The 20942-nt window shown below is 41.4% G+C and overlaps 1 protein-coding gene and 1 non-coding gene across 6 annotated transcripts; both read right to left on the minus strand.

Moving 5' to 3' along the window:
* Positions 1–123: 123 nt before the first annotated feature.
* LEMD1 (LEM domain containing 1) lies at positions 124–19581 on the minus strand. 5 transcript variants are annotated; one of them, XM_045013956.1, is made up of 10 exons: positions 19451–19510; positions 18334–18416; positions 11047–11218; positions 10578–10703; positions 7521–7594; positions 6590–6673; positions 5757–5855; positions 3963–4055; positions 3435–3523; positions 124–1563 (listed from the first exon to the last, which is right to left on the minus strand). In XM_045013956.1, exons 3-10 carry the CDS (start codon positions 11198–11200, stop codon positions 1320–1322), a joined length of 963 nt encoding a protein of 320 aa, XP_044869891.1. In that variant the 5' UTR covers positions 11201–11218; positions 18334–18416; positions 19451–19510; the 3' UTR covers positions 124–1319. The 5 variants fall into 5 exon arrangements, with proteins under 5 accessions (XP_044869891.1, XP_044869893.1, XP_044869892.1 ...); XM_045013958.1 differs by lacking the exon at positions 19451–19510 and adding an exon at positions 19209–19248; XM_045013957.1 differs by lacking the exon at positions 18334–18416 and having other exon boundaries at positions 19451–19581.
* Positions 19205–19276, minus strand: TRNAW-CCA. Its single transcript has one exon. It is a non-coding gene; the product is annotated as a tRNA-Trp (tRNA).
* Positions 19582–20942: the final 1361 nt, after the last annotated feature.

Here is a 20942-nt window from a genome sequence, read left to right on the forward strand (position 1 = left end):
TCACAAGGCTCTTTATTTAACATAGTAGCAATTGCATTTAAAATAACTTGGTACTTACACAACAAGCTGAAACAGTTAAGTGTTTCCATGTAAATACAAAACCACGCAAAAATAGCACCTTCCTGCCTTCCTTGCATTTGCTATATTGAAAGATGGCTTTTTTTCAAAGCAGCTAGCATTTTAGAACACACAACTCAGAATACAGTGGCAGAATTTTCTGAGGCAGTGGAATTAAAGACAACAATGGTAGGCATCAAGCCCTTTCCCCTTGTTACTAGTTATCAGTTTAGGAAAGGGATAATCCATTACCTCACATTGAAACTTTATCCAAGCTTTTAGGTGAGGGCATTAGACACAGTCGTGAAGCGATTTGCTGATATCTTTGGCTAAATGAAATGCCCGTTAAAAATTAGAAGAGACCATTCAATATCTTATGCCATTAATTGACTACATGAGTACACTTAAAATTAAACCCATTTCATAAGGCTTTGGTGATGTGTTAGGTTTCTTAGGGTCAGGCCCTAAGCTCAGAGTTCTGTGTTTTTCTGACAAGAGCTGTGGACATTAAAATCCCTCAACTTGGTCCTGGCAGGTAAAAAGAAATTATTTTCATTTATGGTTTTAAAGCATCTTACTTGTTACAGCATGGTAACTTGAGTGATTTAGGATATTATCTATATTTAGAAAACAAAAACAGTTCAACTTTAAATCCAGAGGAAACGCATTGCCTCAAATGTGCTGACAACCAGTATCCACTTTTGATATGATCCAGAATTGGAGGAGTGCAGAAGAAAGCAGATTTCCTGTCATAGTTAAGATATGAGAAGGCACTCCAGGGGGAGCCTGAGACTTGCTCCTCATTGTGGTACCATGATGGCCATTACCTGGCTTGTCAGAGGTGTGCAATTTGTTTTCTAGGTCTCAAGCTAGTGCTTCTCCAGTACAAGGGAGAAACAGTTCAGTACAAGAACATTCATTTTGGGGAAAGACAATGATCAGCCACTGGTAGTTTAGAAAAATGCAAAACCCTTCCAAGTGGATGAACTGATGAATCTGATCACGAGATACAGGTCTGTTTCTCCCTGCTCAAGGTGAGGTGATAAATTGTGAAGCAAATTGGCTCTCCAAGACTTATGAGCCTCTCTATACAATGAATATTTGACAAAGAAAACACAGTGACTATAATGTTTTTTTCCCATTGGCCTTTTAATTCACTATCTCAAGAGCTTGTTCACATGTAAGTAGGGAACGAAAGAGGCGTTTGCTTTGTTCTGTAGTCACTCCTAAATGCTCCCTAGCTGGGAGTCAGGACAGCACTACTAGCCTCTTCCTGTGATGAAGTTCGTGAATGGATTGTCTGGGTTGGTCTCCATAGTTACATACACAAAGAGTACGAAAACAAAGATAGCGAGTATAGCAATCCTTATGGGCATTGATAGGATTCCTCGATGGGCCTCCTTGTGCTCTAATGCTGATGCCTTGGGCTTCTCCTTTTCCACTTTGGACTTCTCCACAATATTCTGTGTTGACGGGTCACTCTCTCTCACTGATCTTCTCCTAGGACTATGAAAAAGGATAGTAAAGTTTAAGACAGCTTTTAAAAATCCATACTGCTAACCACTGTTACCTTTCAAACTTAAGCACACAGTAGCAGAGAGAAATATAGCTCCAGGGAACAATCAGGCTTCTTGTGATCAAGAGAAACTAAAATATAGCCAAAGCTGAAGCAAACCTCCATATGATCAAACATGATCCTTTGAGATCAACAGAAGAGGTAGTTTTTGTGAACTGCATATATGGGGACAGCCAAGGAGTCCTTTAAACTCAGGCTGGGCACCCATTGCAGCCAGGAAGTTCATTTTAACACAGCCTGGGCCAGCATGCCTTCCTTAACAGAGAATTGGAAGGAATACATTTCCAGATGGGCTTCTGCATACGGTTACTATTTGTTGTGTTAACACTGACGGTGAAGTAGTATTGGGAAACTGTTTTCTGGTTGGTAGCCAACAGAAAGAAAACCCCCAGGTCAGGACTCCTTTTGTTTAATGGACTGCACTGCAAAATAAGCGCTCCTCCACAAGGCTTTCTAAGGCAGCAGCAGGAGACATGGGTTCTTGTCTACGAGAAGGTCTAAACAATTAGAAAGTAGCTTTTTTGCAGAGCTGCAAAGGAAGCTCATACCTAAGAGAGAAACAGCTAAAAGCCTCTACACTAGGTTTCAGTGACTGAGTAGTGAATTTTTGAAACAAAGACGACAGAATCTGTTTAGAATCTGGATGCCATCCCCCAGATTAAAAAAAATTAAACTGTTCATTTTTATTGTGACACCGATTGGCAGTACCTCTAATTGCCACTTCAAAGCACTCCAGCAACACAAAGCTCATGTCCCTTCAAGCAGATACTGGCTGCTGCAAAAGGACAAGAGACACCAGCTTTTTTTGTGCATTAGAACAGTGCACGTCTCTTGTTCTAGTCCATTCAGGGTCAATGTTTTATCTCCTATGAAACTCAGAACAGCGAAGAATGGCCCAGTGGATTCAGTGAGTCAATATGGAGTCTCTGTACTACTTATTTTATTTTATGTAGCATCTAGTATTCCCAAGCAAGATTGGAACCCTGTTTTACTAGGCACTGTACATACACATGAGAGAATCTGTCCCTGAAGAGCTTACAGTCTAAACAGACAAGGATTATCCTGCTCCCTATTTTATGGATAAGGAACTGAGGCACAGAGATTAATTGACTTGTTCAAGGTCTGTGGCAGAGCTCAGACCTGAACCCAGATCTCCCAAGTCCCAGGCTAGTGATTTGACCAGTAATCCTCTCTCTCACCTCTACATCAGTGGCTCAAGTCAGCCCCAGGGGACTAAAAGTCATCACCATCTTTAAGCGGTTTGGTAGCTTACGTGAAATCAGTCAGCAGGTCTGTGTCTAACTCCTAGGTGAAGAGCGGCCACATCACAAGGGCCAATAAATGGTACTCTGAATGGCACTCAGAGGAAAAAGATCCACTGTGCCATGGAGATTAGACTCGCCTCAGGTAAAAGAGGTCCCCCTAGTTCAAGGCCCATTGGCTGGGTCACCCAAGAACTTAAATATACTAACTTGCAACTTCTGCATTCCCTTGGCTAACACCCTCTCCCCCACAAACACATTATGAAAAAAGACTTGACAGCTGAAGAGAATATACGTTTTAGTAAGCGGCTGTGTATGTCATGAGCTTTCTGTAGTTCTTTCCTACCTCACCTCAGTGCTGCCTACCAACATTTTTATAAGCCAAAGCTTTCTTTTCTGACCAGAGACCTAACCATCCATGGAAGACCCTGGTGGAGTCTCAGCTTTTCAACGGCCAAGGGAATAGGAAGGAAGAGAGGCTATTGATAAGTAGTGCAGTTGTATCAAATCACTCTTTGTGAATGGCTGCAGATCATTACCTTATTCCTATGGGAGACCGGGGTTCAGGAAACCACGTTTCACCTTGACCATCATCTTTGCTAACCGAGTCACCCATTGTGTCAGCTGCCTAACAAGAGAAGAAAGTTTATAGTGGGAGATTTAGTAAATAGACTTTATGCAGGATCCTTTATTCCCAACTGCTGAAGCCACTGAACAAGTTGTGGATAATTAAGAGAGTAAGAATATCTTAGTTAACTTTTTTGGAGTGAGGATTCATCTTGGTGGATTTACAATGACCAAAAACAAGATGAATGGGAAAGGGCAATTCTGTGCCCAGTGCTAGCCTGGAACATTAGCTGTGATCACAAAAGCCTGAAGGAGAGTTGTGCCAGAAATGTAATAACCAAATTATTTGTTTTCTAATAAGAAGCAATTCAGTGAGTGGAAGCAGCCTTCAAATAACTTTGTTTAAAGTGGATATTTCCTCTATCATGACCAGAAGAGACACCTTGTGAAGGATTTACAGCCACCCAGGAGATTAAGTTAAAAAAAAATAGATTAGTTGCCTGCAGTCTACTCTGTTTAACAAATATTGAAGCCTGTGGAGTATTAGCTGGTGTTCGATAAGTCATTGTGCTCTTGTCCAACATGATCTTACCCTGCCAAAGAAGCAAGTGATTACAGCTTACTTTAAAGTAAATAAATCAACATTCCACAGTAAGAAGTACTTTGTATCTGGACATATGATCTAAATCTACTAATTCAATGGCCTGTACAAACAAGTTGAACAAAGATCACCACTGCAATTAAAAAAAATGGCTCAGGTAAAAAGAAATGGGGGGAGGGGGAAATGATGGGCTTTAAGCTTTTTTTGAGCTGTAACACTTAGGGCATTTAGGGCAAATATGAAATTCGAGACTGAATCTGTTCAAAAGATTGCAATAGCACTACTCCAAATGGACCTTGTTAGGTTGTTGGAAGGCTGACTATTATTCACTGATACAAACAAAAAAAGGGTTCAACTGCGAGTCAACAATTTTTATGGATAAGCTAGGTTTATGGGCTGAAGCACACAATAAATCTGGTCTAAAGCCCTTTGAATGAAAAAGATAAATGTTGATATATCACTGTTTATGTTTTCATAGCATCCAAAAGCCTTCATCAGGACCAGAGACCCACTGTGCTGGTTGTTGTACAAACCTAAGGACAGCCACACTGGGGCAGACCAATGGTCCATCTAGCCCAGTATCTTGTCTTTGGCCTGGGCTACACTAGCCGGGGGGGCGTTTGAACTAAGATATGCAACTTCGCATAACTGAAGTCGAAGTATCTTAGTTCAACTCACCTGGCTGTCCTCACAGCAGCAAGTCAACTGCCATGGCTCCCCTATCGACTCCGCTTACTCCTCCTATGGAGGTGGAGTATGGGCGTCGACTTGCAGATCAATTTATCGCGTCTAGAAGAGACGCGATAATCGATCCCTGATACGCTGAACACTACCCGCCGATCCGGTGGCTAGTATAGACATATCTTTTGACAGTGGCCAGTGCCAGATGCTTCAGACACAATGGGGGGAGGGATAGCTCAGTGGTTTGAGCATTGGCCTGCTAAACCCAGGGTTGTGAGCTCAATCCTTGAGGGGGCCACTTAGGAATCTGGAGCAAAAATCAGTACTTGGTCCTGCTAGTGAAGGCAGGGGGCTGGACTCAATGACCTTTCAAGGTCCCTTCCAGTTCTAGGAGATTGGTATATCTCCAATTATTGTTTTTATTGTTGAAGAGAACAGAACAGATCATCAAATAATCCATCTGATTGTCCAGTCCCAGCTTCTAGCTATCCTCACTTTAGAGACATTACAATCTAATGCCTCAATTTGGCAAAGATGTAGGCGTGTGCTTAACTTTGTGCTCTGTTAGAAGACTTTACAGGGCTGGGGCCTAAAACAAATTCATCTCTCCTGCACTGAAATCTTGCATAAAGTTATTAAGTGTACATCATATAGTTTCAAGATCACCTCTTGCTGATTTATAAAAGCAGAGCAGCATCATTCTGTGATTATTTTCTATTCTTTCAAAGGAGGCATGCAACTGTGTGTGCATTTCGCTTGTTTTAAGAGTCCACCTTTGAGGTAGTGCTACTTTGTCTTAAATTAGGGTAAGGGAAGATTTGTATTAGGGATCAAATGCAAGACCAAGGAAAGGAATTTTCAAGTGAATGGATAGGGCATTAGGTAGCTAAATGTTATTCAGCAATACATCATTTGCACCATTTTGCTCTAGGGCACATTTTTGTGGATAGCACTTTTGGAAGATTTTCTGGAAAAAAGCCAGTTTATTATAAGTTAATTGGTGCCAGAGTACCTTTGTCCTACGACTAGCCTGGGGACTGCTGCCACCTGACCTCTTCTGTCCTTGTGTCCGATGTGCTGGCAACTTATCCTCTGGCAATATTTGCTCTAGCTGTTAAAATCCAAGACAGGCATTCATTAGTTGGAAGGGTAAACAATCTATGCATAATTGAATACTCTCCTGGTCAAAGCTGTTTTATCAAGGTCAAGAATACTGTGCACAAGAGACTATTCTCTTGCAGTTAACAACCTGCACTTATCCAAGAAATGACTACTAGTGATTTTTCCACCTGTGACAATAAGTCTACACCTTCATTTATATTGTGCATTGCAGATTAAAAAAAAATGTAACCAAGAACCTGGAATCATCTGTGCTTCACACATCAGACATGTAAAGTAGTCCTCAAGATGAGTAGAAACTGTTGTTAAGTAGCAATTGAATATCAGCTTACTTAATTTTTTTAAAGGCCCAAGGTAGATGTCGATAATACGGCCCATCTGACAGTTAATGGAACACCTGCATTGACATGGGCCAGTAATTTCATAAGGGAATTATTCTCAGGACTATCTATAGTAAGAAATTTGAACGATAAGGCTTTTCTATATGAACAAGATGCAAATAGACCAAAGCCAATGATATAGATCAACCTCTGATCAGTAATAACAATTGCTGAAAAGTTAGCAGTAGGTGAAGTAAGAAGCAGTGAAGGAACGTTCAGCTGCACTACAGCATGTCTAATGAGAAGCTTTTTCTCATGCAAGTTCATGCACAAAATTCAAGATTTGTGAATTGTTAGGAGCACCAATGTAACCACAAATTAAAATATTGGGAGGGTGAGTACTTTCCTCTGCCACTATCTTGGCAAGACTGTAATCTGCATCAGGTGCTAGGAGTTTCTTGTGGCGTTCTGAAAATTCAGTGTGTGGAGCCTGTAAGAAAGAAATCCACAAGAAATGCTGAAAACCGATGGAGACTTTTACTAACAGTGATCTTAATTAAAGGTCCATATTTTTTGAATGTCATAATATTGAACTGTTTATTTTACGTAGATGGAGCCAGCACATCTTAGTATGGTATTTATCATTTAAGCTTTCTTCAAATGCTTCAGGGCCGTGTCTGAAGCCAATTGTTGTAATTAGGAATTTTTTTCTGTAAAGTATGAAGAAACATGGAGGAAGGCTTGTCCAATGGTTAGACCAGTAGCTGGGCCTCAGAAGACTCGGGTTAAATTACATGCCTTGCCACAAGCTCCCTGTTCAGCCTTGGGCAAGTCGCTTAGTTTCACTCTGCGCCTCAGTTCCCCATCTATAATGCAAGATGGATAACAGCACTTCCCTATAAGAACTTTAGATAGATGGGATGTGTCTGGTCTTAAGGTTTATAGGAACTTGTTTTCACACCACTTACAATGGTCACCTTACTTTGTATCCTTTTAAAATCCAAGCTTAAATGTTATTTAACATGCTGAAACATGGGTGATTGAATAAATATTTAATAGTTAATTTTAAGTCAGCATTTATAATTACTTGGGCACTTTGTATGTCAGGAAATCAACTTGGCATATTCTTAAACACCCGAGCTGACTGTTTCACAGTAGATTTCCTTGGGCTGCATTGTAGAAGTTGTGCCATAGAAGCATACTATAATTAACTGATTGAAGGTAATTGCTGCATTTGTCAAGAGCTTAATACAAAGAACATCAGGTTCTATTAACTTGAAATTTCCTGCATGTAGCAGCAGCTACATAAAATATTCATGCATTAGTAGGTTACTTACTTTACTGTAGCCAGTGGCACAAGCTGCTGTCACTTTGAAGTCTTTTGTTTCAAGGACTACTTCAGTACTGGTCTCTGAATAAGGAGAGGAAAAACTAACAAGTGAGGGCCTTAAAAGGGTAAATTATGCTGGAGTATCTGTGCTACACTGCTTGAGTCAATACTTCAGAACAAGAGCTATAGGACAGCCATCTTTAGAAACTGCTTTGCTTAATTAGCCTCCTGTGCTTTCACCTAGATGCAATGGTGATAGGCAACATACAAAAACGTAAATGAGAAGGTGCAAAGAGGCAATGTGCCCAAATGCCAGCAGTCTACCTAACAGAGGATTAGATTCAAGTCTTCCGGGTTAAAGGGGCAGGAGAGGTGTCAGAACAGTTTCATATATTGGCAATCACGCCTGGAAAACTAACGAGTAAACAATTCCTTATCCATTCCATAGCATGATGTAGTAGTATATTCACTCAATATAAAAAGAAGGCTTGTTTGAGCTAGCTATGTTTTTGTTAGGACAGCTGCTATGCTGTCAGATTAGTCCGACGTGCAGCTGTTGGTTTAGTATTTTTCAAAACATTTCTAATCTGCTCAGGATTTTGCAACTCCTTTTTTTCCCCAAAAGCAACAGAAATTGACACACCAAACTAATTGCTTTAAAAAGTTAGCAATTCCTTACAGCCTGTAAAATAAATGAGAGGCTTGGTTATCTCCTTGATGGGAACTTAAAAAGGAGTCTTATAAGTGATTTAAAAAAAAAAAAGGGCTTGGTTTTCAGTTCTATGCAGCTCCTCAAAAAAATCTTCAGGATTGAGCTACTGAACGTTCTACTTCTGCTGAAAGAAACCCCTACATTCGTTTTTTTCCCTCTAAAGATATTTCAAATTCCCTTGATATTCACAAAGGAGTTAGTATGCCAGATCAGATCACAGGGCCATCAGGTTCAATAGCCTGTCAGACAGCGGTCAGTGCCAGATGTTTCAGAGAACCCTGCGGCAGGCAGTCACAGAACAACCTGCCTATAGAATAAATTGCTTCCTAATTCCCACACAGATTGATTTATGCCCTGAAACACACCGGTTTACATCTCTTTAGACTTCTAAACGTCTCATTTATCAGTGGATGTTCTCATTTTCCATATAGGGCCTGATTCTAAGTTATACCAAGTTAGGGGCCAATTTAAGGCCCTTTACAATGTCAGAGGCAAATCCTCAATAAGCGTTATGATCGTTTACACCAACTGCAGATTTGCCCCTCCGAGTACCGTAAAGAGGTATTCGTGTAAAGAAGAATCAGGCCTCTAACTTCTAGCCCCTTTTTATAAAAAATCTAGCTAAGATCTCAGGCCTGGTCTATGCTACAGAGTTAGATCAATGTAAGGCAGCTTATGTTGCCCTAACTCTGAAAGCATCTACAGTAAAATTTAGTTCCCAGTAACTTAACTCACCCACTACACCTACTTAACTTCACCTCCACAAGAGATGTAGTGCTTAGGTCAATAGTCAGGTTGATGCAGTGTCAGTGTAGACACTGTTGACAGTTGCTGCCTTTCAGCAACTGTCTCACAATGCCCCACGCTGGCAGTGAAATGGGTGCACGTGCACCTGGCGAGGATGCGCACTGCTGACACAGGGAGTGTAGAAGGGACGCGTAAAACAGATTCAGTTACTGCGGCGGCTGCATGTCGATGTAACTTAAGTCAACTTAATTTTGTAGTATAGACTTGCCTTCAGACTCAACAGTATCTTGTGACACTGATTTACAAAGGTTAGCTGTGCATCATGTAAAAAGTATTTCCTTTAATGAACTGACTATTGATAATCATTCAATTGCATTCATTTGTTCTGTGTTTGTCCAGAGCCCAGCACAATGGGGTTCCGGTCCATGACTAGGGCTCCGGAGCATCTCTTGAATACAAATAATTCTATGCCCCTAATCTGCCTTCTCAAAACTCTTGCTCTGTACACCCTGATTGTGTCTCCTTATTTCTCTCCTCTTCAAACTGACCAGTCCCAGTGTTTTCAGCATAAGAGACGAGACTGAAGATGCCATCCAAAAGCCAAGGCAACTTACTTTCTGATTTGTGTAATACATGCAAGTCCTGCAATGTGCGTGGTTTATTTGGGTTATATGGCCCAGATCTGAATTTTTTTTTTTTTACAGCACCCAGGGACGTTGGCTGCTGAATCACACTACTCATCCCGGTGTTTTATAGCATTTTTAGTTTTCCATCTCAGAGCAGAGTCAGCCTAGAACTCTATAGACACTGAATAAACCATGTGCCATTATCGTTTTGGTTTAAACAATAAAATCATATACCAAACAGAATTGAGGGGGCACACATGGTAATGAAGTGCAAGATGGGGATTGGAGGAGTGGAAGACAGCAAGAGGTGATAAAACAGTTTGAGACCACAACAAACCCATTAAGCCACACTAAAGTAAGGACAACAGGTGAAATCCAGGCCCCACTAAAGTCAATGACAAAGCCCCCACTGACTTCAATCGGACCAAGATTTCACCCCATGATTCTATGAGGAGCACAATAGGGAAGGGACAAAAGGGATTTGACCTAAGAAATTGCTCTGGAGTTCGGCTGCAAAGACTCACGGAACTATTGCAGCAAGATTACTTTCCTTCATAAAAAGTCACCATTGAGATACTATTGTTTATCAGTAGCATTTAAAATAATTTCAGACAGGTGGATTAGCTACCTACCCGGGGATTTAGGTCGGCTTTACTGCACCGGTCAGGAGTATGGATTATTTACACCCCAGCGTGACATAATTATGACTACCTAATTTTCTAGTATAAACCAGGCCTTAGGAGCATGAGTCCCATTGACCCTCAATGGGATCTGTGCTCCTAAATCACTTAAGGCCAGATTTTTGAAGCACTCAAAGACGCAGATAGGTCTAACTCATTGAACTTAATGGAAAATAGGTTCCTAGGGAACGTAGAAAAATCTCACACGGTAATACTAAGTGCTCTCAAACATACAAAATATTAAGATTGATAAACTGACACTATTTTAATTTCTGCATCCAAAAAGTTTACTACTGTACCTTTTTCTTCCTCACTCTCTGAGCTCTGATCAAGATCTCCACTTTCCTTTGGCTTGGCACGTAATCCTTGTGGACTTGGATTCACCAACTGCAGTAGTTTATTCTCATAAAGAGTCCTTGTAGAAGCTAAAATAAGCAGTTCAGAATACAAGGGGATTAACAACAATTGGCTTGCTGTGCAATTAGTTTTATTGTTTGAAAATCTGGTCCTAAATTTCAGGGATTTTACAATGAGCTCAGCACCCAGCAACTCCAGTTGAGAACAAGTGCTGAGCACATACGAAACATCTGGCCACATCATTTAGATGCTTAAATGGGAGCTGAGCTCTTTTGAAAACTCAGGCCTTTGTTTTTTGTCTTATGTTTTTGAGTTGGGTTGAGACCCAATTTCTCACTTTAAAGACAAGTTAGATTAGATTCTACTTCCCCATCTGTTCCCAATCATAACCATAATTAATTTGAAGCATACGTAGTATCGGTCCAGGCTCGGTACCATACATGAGAAGCTTTTCCTGCAATTCATTGTCACTCAGTAGTTTAATGCTGATTTCATCTGTTGTGTCTTGATCTCGGTTTTCTTGTTCTTGCTTTTCTATCAACACACCAACAGTAACCTGGGCCATCTTTTCCAACAGCAGAACCTTTGGAATAAGATCCGAGAATTCACCATGAAAGCTAAGTACAGTACAAAGGCATCTTTAAGCATTTATCCTGTTGCTCTGCAAATCCTGTTTTATTAATCACTTTTATATATTTAGATAAACTGGAATAGTTACATTCTGGTTTCCTGCCACGGTTGGAATGGTTTCCAAGTGCCTCACTATTCCATCACACATTTTAGTATTTACAGATTTAGAGCTTTCATACAAAGTTAGGTGGCAAATTATAGGTAACAAATTATATTTAATTGACAATTATAGCTAAGTGGAACAAGAGATGGTATGCTCAAATTTCAGAGGAGGCTTCCAGAAATGAAGTAAAAAGATCTTTTGTGCGTGTGTGTGTGTATATATATCTATATATATATATAGATATATACACACACACACACGCCAATAATTACTACTAAATCCCTAGGCCTATATGCAACATGTTTAGAAAAGTACTTTGAGTATCCCTTTATAGTTCAGATCTCCATTGTTTGCAGTGTCAAGAGTTTGGAAACCATTGCTCCTCCTTCCCTCTCCCCCAACCTCCCAATCCTGCCTTCTTCACTTCGTCTGTCACAAACACTCTAGAAATATCGTTTTGTTAACTTGCTTTCTTTTTGCTGGCTGTCTCTGCAGCAACCTAAAAATATTGTATCGTTATTCAGTTTGTGTTTGTAGTGATGGAGAAGTGTCCCTTTTAGGCCTGCCACTCTGTCCAAGTTGTATGTATGTAGATTTAATAGTCTTCAGTAAAGCTTCTAGAGCCTATGCCTATACGACCGAAGGGAAAGCCTACAAGATCTGCAAGTCAAAAATATGCTTTGTCTGGGTTATATTAATTATTTTCAAGTACCAGACTGACATTCCCACAGCACATTTCCATATATATTACACAGACTAAATGAATCATTTCTAGCACAAAAATACTGCGCATGACTGCATGCAACAGCTGCTCTTCCACGCCTTGGTCTCTTGTGCCCTGGTTTTGATTATAACAGGTGCCTTTCTGATTGGAACAGAGTCTGTAGAGATCCAGATATTTTAAAAGGGGCGAAAGCATTGCCTAAAGCCACGCCTCTTTTACTCGCTTCCCCTTCCTTTTAGTGGGAAGAAAAGGCTTAGGAGCCAGCCAGCCTATGCAACTTTTCAGATTGTGTCTGGGACCCACTCTACCCCAATTCTATCTTGACAGAACAACTGGATAAGATCTAATTAAAGTGGTTTCATTCCATTTGCTTGGCTTCTGCGTCCATCTCCCCATCTGTCTAATGCTGCACAGGGACTTTGTGAGGTTTAATTCATTAATGTTTACAAAGCCCAAGGGAATTCACACATGGAAGGTGCTATAGAAGGGTGATGTTTTATATAAGCAGAACACTGTATTCATCCGAGCACTTGATTTTTTCAATCTACCCATGAATGTCAGAATGAAATCTTAGAAGCAGTACAGGAAACACTGGCAGACAAGTCCACATATTGTTGACATAACAGACATCTGTGGTGCACTTTCATATGCCTTTGTTATTTATTGACTGTCATCAGCATATGAGGTGCTCTGCAAGACAGAAAACCAGTCCTCAAACACAGTTTTCAGTTTGGAGCACAGTCCAGTTTTTATCTCAAGATTAGTTGACAACGCATTAGAATTAGGTTATTCTAAATACACCTCTACCCAGATATAACACGAATTCGGATACAACGCAGTAAAGCATTGCTCGGGGAGGGGAGGGGGTGCGGGGCTCCGCACTCTGGAGGATCAAAGCAAGTTCGATATAACGCGGTTTCACCTATAACGCGGTAAGATTTTTTGGCTCCCAAGGACGTTATATCGGGGTAGAGGTGTACATAAATTCGACACTTGTTTACCAAACGTCTTAAAACATTCAACCAAACCGTAATGCTTTGCATCATGGGAAAATAAATAGTTAGACATCAATTCAAGGTCTCACTCTGCATTTTTATTATCTGAGACTTGAACTTAACCATATGTTGTAAATGATGGGTAGAAGAGTGATCCTGGACGAGAGATGTTTTAATACTGCAGTGACTATTACTGCAATATAATTACATATTACAATATGATCAAAGCCAACCTTAAACTGACACTCTGCTCATGCTTTGTCACTGTCTAATTACAAAAAAACCTTCACTAGCCAGGTTTATCTTATAATACTGGCTAATTCAAAACCCTGTCACCTCGACTATTAAAATAAAAATTCTGTTAAAAAAGCGTCTAAAAAAACCCCATACTCAATGATTCTAGCAGTTTTACTATTACCCAGAGCTTGTCTACACACAAGTCGCACCAGTTTAAACACAGATTTGGTTAAACCAGTACAAACCCCACTGTGGGCATTTAGTTAAAATGTACAGGTCCAAGCTCAACTGACATAAAACCAGGTTTAAAATTGACATAGTAGTGACTACACACAAAGCTGCCCCAGTTTAATATCACACCTGTAGCTACACGGATTCAACTTCTGTTTAAAATCAGGCCTCAGTAACATTAAGAGACCTTCTGTCTAGTTCTAGAATTCTACATTTAGACGGATTTTCAAAGCGGCATAAGGGAGTTAGACATCCAACTGTTGATTTCCAATGGGAGCTGAGCACCCAACGCTTGGCCCCACCATAGATCTGATTAATAAAGAACACATTTAATCTCAAAGAGGTTTTAAAAATTAATTGTACCTACAAGTGTCTAATGAAAATTCTAGAACAAAGACCCTAATGGGTCATCTGAGACACCTTGCTCTCATTTTTTTCATGCAGGGATCCAGTCAACCGACTATATTTTAATGTAGTTTAACAAGTCTCTTAGCTCTTGGCTGAAGCCCAGGATACAAAGTCAACTCATGCCTTAATTTCTCTGAAGTGAAAAAGAAATTTTCTAAACAATCTACACATTTTTACTACAAAGTACATGATTTTACAAGAACCAAGTCTAGATATTTCATATCACTGTTTCACGACGTATTTGTGCCTCAAAGTTCAGCTTTTTTTTTTTTGGGTTAAAAAAGAAAGTATCCCCGAAAAGACCCATTTCAATTTAAAATGAGGGTGTCATTTCCTAAGGCTGAATCGACCCTGGTCAAAATTATAATCTGTCACTCTCCACTGGGACAGCTCTACTGATGGGAATTACAGATCCCTCTTATGCCAGGTTAGAAACAGTCTTGGAGATTGTTCTGATATCCCAGACAAATTCACTTACCCCCTCACATGATCTTATGAAATTCTGAGTCTGTAATTAGAACAGCTACAGATGTTAAAAAGGACTTCCTCTTTCTAAAAGCCCAAATGCCCCTGCTCTTCGTGCCCAGAATAAAGCTATAGTGACTTATCTGTGACATCATTAATTTCCATGGTAATAGACTGGTGTCAAACTACATTGTGACTTCACTGCAGGTTCATTACAAGGAGGAATTTTGCTAGGAAGAAGAAAAGCCAATCTATTACACCGGTGAGGCCTGAAAATAGCATAACAGTTTAATGAGGTTAGAAATACAAGATGCAGCTATGGCAGAAGGCAAGTAAATACATATGGGGAAAGCTAATCCGTGATAGATATTTATGGAAGTGATACTCCAAAAGAACATCTGTGATGTCTACAAGTTTTAGGAGCTATAGCAAATGGACAGAGCAGCAGAAATGCTAGTGTTTTGGGGGTCGCAGAGGCATCACACTATGGAAAAGGAAAGAGATATTCTGTCTATCCCACTCAGTTGAGAGCATAACTAGAATACTGCATTCACTTCTGGACACCTCAGTAGTTGAAGGGATTAGTTACAGTCCTTCACTAAAGGATACTGTATAGTAATTACTAAGACAAAAGGTAATTCGGAAGAGCAACAAAAATGATGAGTCTGGAGTGATTGATTTATGAGGCAAGATTAAGAGAACTAAATATTTATAGTTGAATGAGACTGAATGTTAATGAAAGCTTCCTATAGAGGAGATCAACTCCCAGAGAAGTCTTCCCAGAGAATTGGGGTGGCGGGGGGAAGCCATCGCTTGAAATGCTTAGGACAAGACAAAGCTCTGGTCAGACTGTAGGGAACATGCCTGCACACTATGCTGCACCTAGAAGTTACCAGCTGATAGGTGTTTTAAGAATGACGTTATTAGAGTTCTGTGTTCCAGTTCATTTTAAAACATTAGGGCAGAAAATAGTTACACAGAGAGCCATTTTAAAGTTCTAATATTCACTCAGCCGTTATATTAGCCGAGCGCACTGGAGGTGGCTAATATTAAACAATATTACTTCAGATGCTTTATTCCCTACCACAGACAGGCCTCATAACAATCTGTCCTTTGGCCCCTAGAATAACAAAGCTAGAAATTAGTATTTACTAAGTACCTGGCATGTTTCAGCCCGTTTAAAGCAAGAAACACCCCCCTCTCCCCATTATAGGAAAATTATTCTGCCAGCACTGGGGTAGACATTTAAAATCCTTTATCTAGCTTTGTATTGTACTATGCACCTTTCACTAAAGGTGTAAGTAAAAATAGGATACCCTTTGAAACATGTGGCATTCTAAGTACAAACATGTTACAAGGAAACAAGAGCTGGGGGCCTTCAGTGACATATCTCGCACTTATGATTAAAACATGACTAACAATTATCTTAAATTGTGTTCAGTTCCCATCCCGTCCCATGGAAGCCACATTCCATTTAAATACAAGTGCAATCTGAAAAGTGTGAGCGTACACATTCACTTAATCTACAAATACATTATTTTAACAAAGGAGTCAGCCAAATTGAATGAACAGCATTTCAAATGGCCATCTGCCAAAGCCTATTTCCATAAAGACCTCAACAGTTAGCTAGCAGCAAAAAACTGAAAGGACTGAAAGTGCTGTTTTCCAGTTATTATGTATAAACATACAACTCTACTAGTTCATCCATTTGAAAAGATGCTATTCACCTGCCTCAAGTTTCCCCTGTGACACTTCTTGTCCACCCCCAACATACAACTAAAACACAAAATCAAGTCCGTATATTTGGTTATCAGAGTCAATGTGGCAAGGATATGACATTCAGCCCCACAAAAGCTAGGTTTAGACTTAATTCTAGATCTTGTAGTCATACGAATGATTTTTATGTAGCATCTTTCATTCAGAGGACTCTTAATCAAGGCTTTTGGAATAACTGGTTTTGTCCATCAACTTTCTCTTAATTTAAAGATGGAGGACATTACACTGGACAGTTTTTGCCACCCCAAGCGGTGGGGAAAAAAATAAAAATAAAAAATAAAAAGCCGCAATCGCGATCAGCGGCAGTTCCATCGCGCCGCTTTCTTCTTCGACAGCAGGTCCTTCCCTCCAAGAGAGACTGAGGACCCACCACCGAAGAGCCCGACGTGTCACCCTTTCCCCTTGGCTGCCCCAAGCACCTGCTAGCTGGGCTGGTGCCTGGAGCAGACCCTGACACTGGACTAAACAGAAAATTCAACTTCAGCTCTTTTTAGTCAGAAATTATTTTTCTAAATAAATAGAAATTGAGGAAACAAATAAGCTCAAAACAACTTTTGTTTGCAGCGAGATTTGGTGAACAACATAGTCATAACAAAAGCCATCTAAAGAAAAGAGACTGAACATTTAAATGAACAGTAGAGCACTAAAGACCAAGATTAAAGGAAATTCAGGTGTACAAAATAAAACATCTTGAAATGAAGATTTAAAGGGTTAGAACCCAAAAGCACTCAAGCTTTTTCTATTGTGAAATAGACAACACTTTTATAAGGCCATCTGTTGCTTCCCAATCCAAAATAGTTTGAGTAACCAAGTGTGTATGTCACTTTCCAAGCTATCATGACACTGCAATGTCATCATGACTAAATTTAAAAAGGGCATTATTAGGTAAAATTAGTTCCAAAAATTGGGTTAGCAATTGTTTGTTCCAGGCAACTACTGACTGAATGACTTTCCAAAAAGCTCTGCTTAACTGTGTCATGTCATAGAAATGTCTAATGATCTAGTAGTTACTGGTGCGTTTGTTTTGTTTACCTTTCTCAAAGGTTAGTGTTCTGGAGAGCTGCTGAGTACTCTCAGCTCCCACTGAAGCAAATGGTAGCTGCAATTGTTCAGCACCTCATGATCACATGAGACTATGCTCAAAACATTGCAAAGATTGGATAACATTGTCAAAAGCAGTTAGAGACTTACTATCAACTTTAAAAAGCCTACTCTGCCTGGAAGTGTTTTTTGCCCCACTACAGTTACAAGAAACACCTAAGAATGCTATAAACTTAAAGATGAGAGCAAAATATCCCTCTCAACACTGAGAATTTGTTTGCTTTATGCATCTGACAGCAGCACTCTATGTAGAGATTTTCTGTTTCCCCAATTATAGTCAGTTTCCTCTGTTATACTTATGAGGGTATTTCATACAGCAGAGAAGAACACAGAATTTTAAAATCCGAACACATGGTTGTGAAGCTGTACGCATTGGCAGAGGAACTCAGAGGCAGGTGCAATAGTTGAAAACAACCTCAGATTTGTTTGTTTTTTTAAGTTGGCTAGATTTGTTGGTAGTTGATAGTATCAGGTCCCAAATTTAGATTTGTGGAGGGTTTTTTTTTGTTTGATTTTGTTTTTAAAAAAAGCTTTGTGCCCACCCAATCTCCTCGACTTTTATGTTAGTTAAAATAGCTTTGTTTGTCCTCTAGTTGTTTGTAACTTAAGCACTGTAGCCATAAATTTCTGCATGATAACCAGAGTGAACTAACTAGTAGAATTCAATTAAAGGGGGAAAAAAAAGAGAAAAATAAATCAAACATTGATTATTTCATTTTAACCTTTGGTGTAATTTATATAGGCAAGTGAGGCTCGCCCCCCTCCCCATGTAATTTTAACCCAGTAGTGTCAGTTTACTTTGCTTATGTAGTTTGCATCTTAACACAACTGTCAATTACAAGATAAATGCTTCACAAGCGCAGTGTTTAACCAATAATCATACGTACTTGTCTAGGATTTACATCTATAATAATCCCTCTTCTCAAGTTGATTTTGCTGAGACAAAAGAAGACTGCCTTAGGAATATATGCCAGAACTGTACCATGTACATAGTGTTTTTAAAAGGAAGAGGACGGCATAAAACTCACTCTATCATCCTCACTCAGGGGAAGTCACAAGCCAGCTGAGCATCTGCATCCAAAGGACAGGAACATAGACCCCTCCCTGGGAGCTAAGCAGGAGTGCAATAGCAAATAAGAGAGGGGTCAGCTGCAACAGGATGAAGTAGCAGATTGCCTGAGGAGGTGCCTTCCAGCCCTACATTTCTGTGGCTTGGTCTACACTAGAAAATTAAGTTGGCTTAACTACATCACACAGGGGTGTGAAGCAGGGTTGTTAAACCAACCTATTCCCTCTCCCCATGTAAACAGTGCTAGGCTGAGGGAAGAATTCTGCCCTCTACCTTAGGTGCTGCCTCTTGGGGAGGTGGATTATCTGTGCAGAGGGAGAATCCCTCCAACCACCGGCCTACACTGAAAGTCTGCAGCTGGGCCACTGCAGTATAGACAAGCCCTATAAGTGGAAGTATACAAAAAATGCTCCCTGGGGTGACTCCTGCCCAGAGCCCTACCCTGCCTCTCAACTGCCCTTTGTTTTAATTTGGGGAAAACTTATCCTTCCTACTATCTCCCTCTGCTTTGGGGAACCCCATGCTGCTCCCCCAGTCTCTAATTGCACCCCCATGCACTATTCCTAGCTTAGGGGGATTCCCCATGTTCCTCCATTTTACTTTAAGGGGCACCCTTCCCATGCACCATCCCCTTCTGTTGGATTACAGGTACCCCCCAACCCCACGCTTCCCAGTTATCATTACTGCGGGGGAGCAGAGCCCTCTCCAACACTGCCTGTGTTGTTTGGGGATCGCGTCCCCTTATCGCGCAACACTAGAGGAAACGCCCCCCACCCACCCTCTATTTTGTTAAAGGTATAAAATAAATCCCCTTCCAGGCAGGGGCAGCCTGACCCCGACGTGATTCGAACACGCAGCCTTCTGATCTGGAGTCAGACGCGCTACCGTTGCGCCACGAGGTCCCGTCAGTCCGGGCTGGAGCGGCGCTTGAAGAGGCTGTGCGCGTGAGTCCTCCCCCGTCACTCTTCCTTAGCGCATGCGTACTCTGCCCCCGGAGCTTCCCAACCCCACACCTGAGCCCCTCGCTCTCCCGACCGCCCCCGCAGGCTGCCGCGCGCTCTCGTGGCGACCCTCACCTCGGTCTCCCCGCCGGACGCTGAAGGAGACGGCGACAGCGCCCCGCCCTCATCCTCCCACGGCCAGGCCGGCGCCCACCCAGCCGCCTTCAAATCGCCCGCCGGGGCGCCTCGCAGCCAACCACCGCCCGGCCACGCCCCTCTGGGCGGTACCAACTCCGGGAGCGGGTGCGTCGGGAGGGGGTCAGCGGGCGCTACCACTCGCCCATAGGGCCATACCACCGACAAGCTCCGGGAGGGGATTTGCCTCTCTTACTCCACAGGACTCTACCATTCCCATGCAGCCTATAGGGGCAGGACATGCCCAGCCAGGGTTGGAGCTGTATTAGGTGCACTGAGTTTTCTCAGACATCAGTTCTCAGGTCAAGCTGAAATCTCTGGGTTTAATATTAACTATTATTATTGCATTTAGTATTATGTAATACTTAAATCACTATTGTACTTCAGCATTTTAATCCCCTTATACATTATTGTATTTAACATTTATTATTATCTATTAGTTTAATCAGTATCATATTGTATTTCTGAATATTTATTATTTACATGATTATGTCATTGTTACGTATTATTGAATTCTCTGGTTTTGGACCACTCCTTGTACTGAAATGTGCTGTGTTTGGAAGTCCCTAATCACTGTGTGTGTGCACTGCATGTTTCTTTAATGTTATCCCTCCCTGCATTTCCTCCAGCGAGCGATAAAGGAGTTACAATGGGGAGTGTGGAAACATGTGCCAAAGCTGATACTACTTATTTATATAGCCCCATAGTAAGACATGTAAGAAGGTCGCTTCCCCGAGGTCCCCATCCTTCAGTTCTAACTCAGACAAAATTTCCATTGATTCAAAACAGAAGGCTCCAGCAGTCTGATCCTGCAATCTCTTCCAGTGTGGAATTAATAAGAGTTCAGTGTGTTAAGAGCTGAAAATTGTCCAGCGCACTCAAATCTGAGGTAAGCAGTCCTTGGCCAACTTTTCCTTTCACCTCTCACACTTGGCCAGTTCACCACGCTGCTGCCTCCCATCTCAGAGGTGGCTGCATTTCAATGGGACAATGTATATATAGTTTGTAAAGTGCTTTGGGCACATTCATCATAAAAGCTACTCTGTAAAATATTATTATAACAGCAAGTGTTGGCAGAGGCGGCTCTAGGGATTTTGCTGCCCCAAGCACGGCAGGCAGGCTGCCTCCGGTGGTTTGCCTGTGGAGGGTCCGCTGGTCCCGTGGCTTCGGTGGACCTCCCGCAGGCCTGCGGGAGGTCCACCGAAGCCACGGGACCAGCGAACCCTCCGCAGGCAAGCCCCCGAAGGCAGCCTGCCTGCCGCCCTCGCGGCGCCGGCAAAACGCCCCCCGCGGCTTGCCGCCCCAACCACGCGCTTGGCGTGCTGGGGCCTGGAGCTGCCCCTGAGTGTTGGAGCTTACTGCTGCTTTTACCGTGACACTTTCCAATTCCTTTTTGCGTTACTTGATAAGTAACTTTGCAGTTATATTTGTC

Source organism: Mauremys mutica, chromosome 4 (genome assembly GCF_020497125.1).
Source record: "Mauremys mutica isolate MM-2020 ecotype Southern chromosome 4, ASM2049712v1, whole genome shotgun sequence".
Classification (NCBI taxonomy): Eukaryota; Metazoa; Chordata; order Testudines; family Geoemydidae; genus Mauremys; species Mauremys mutica.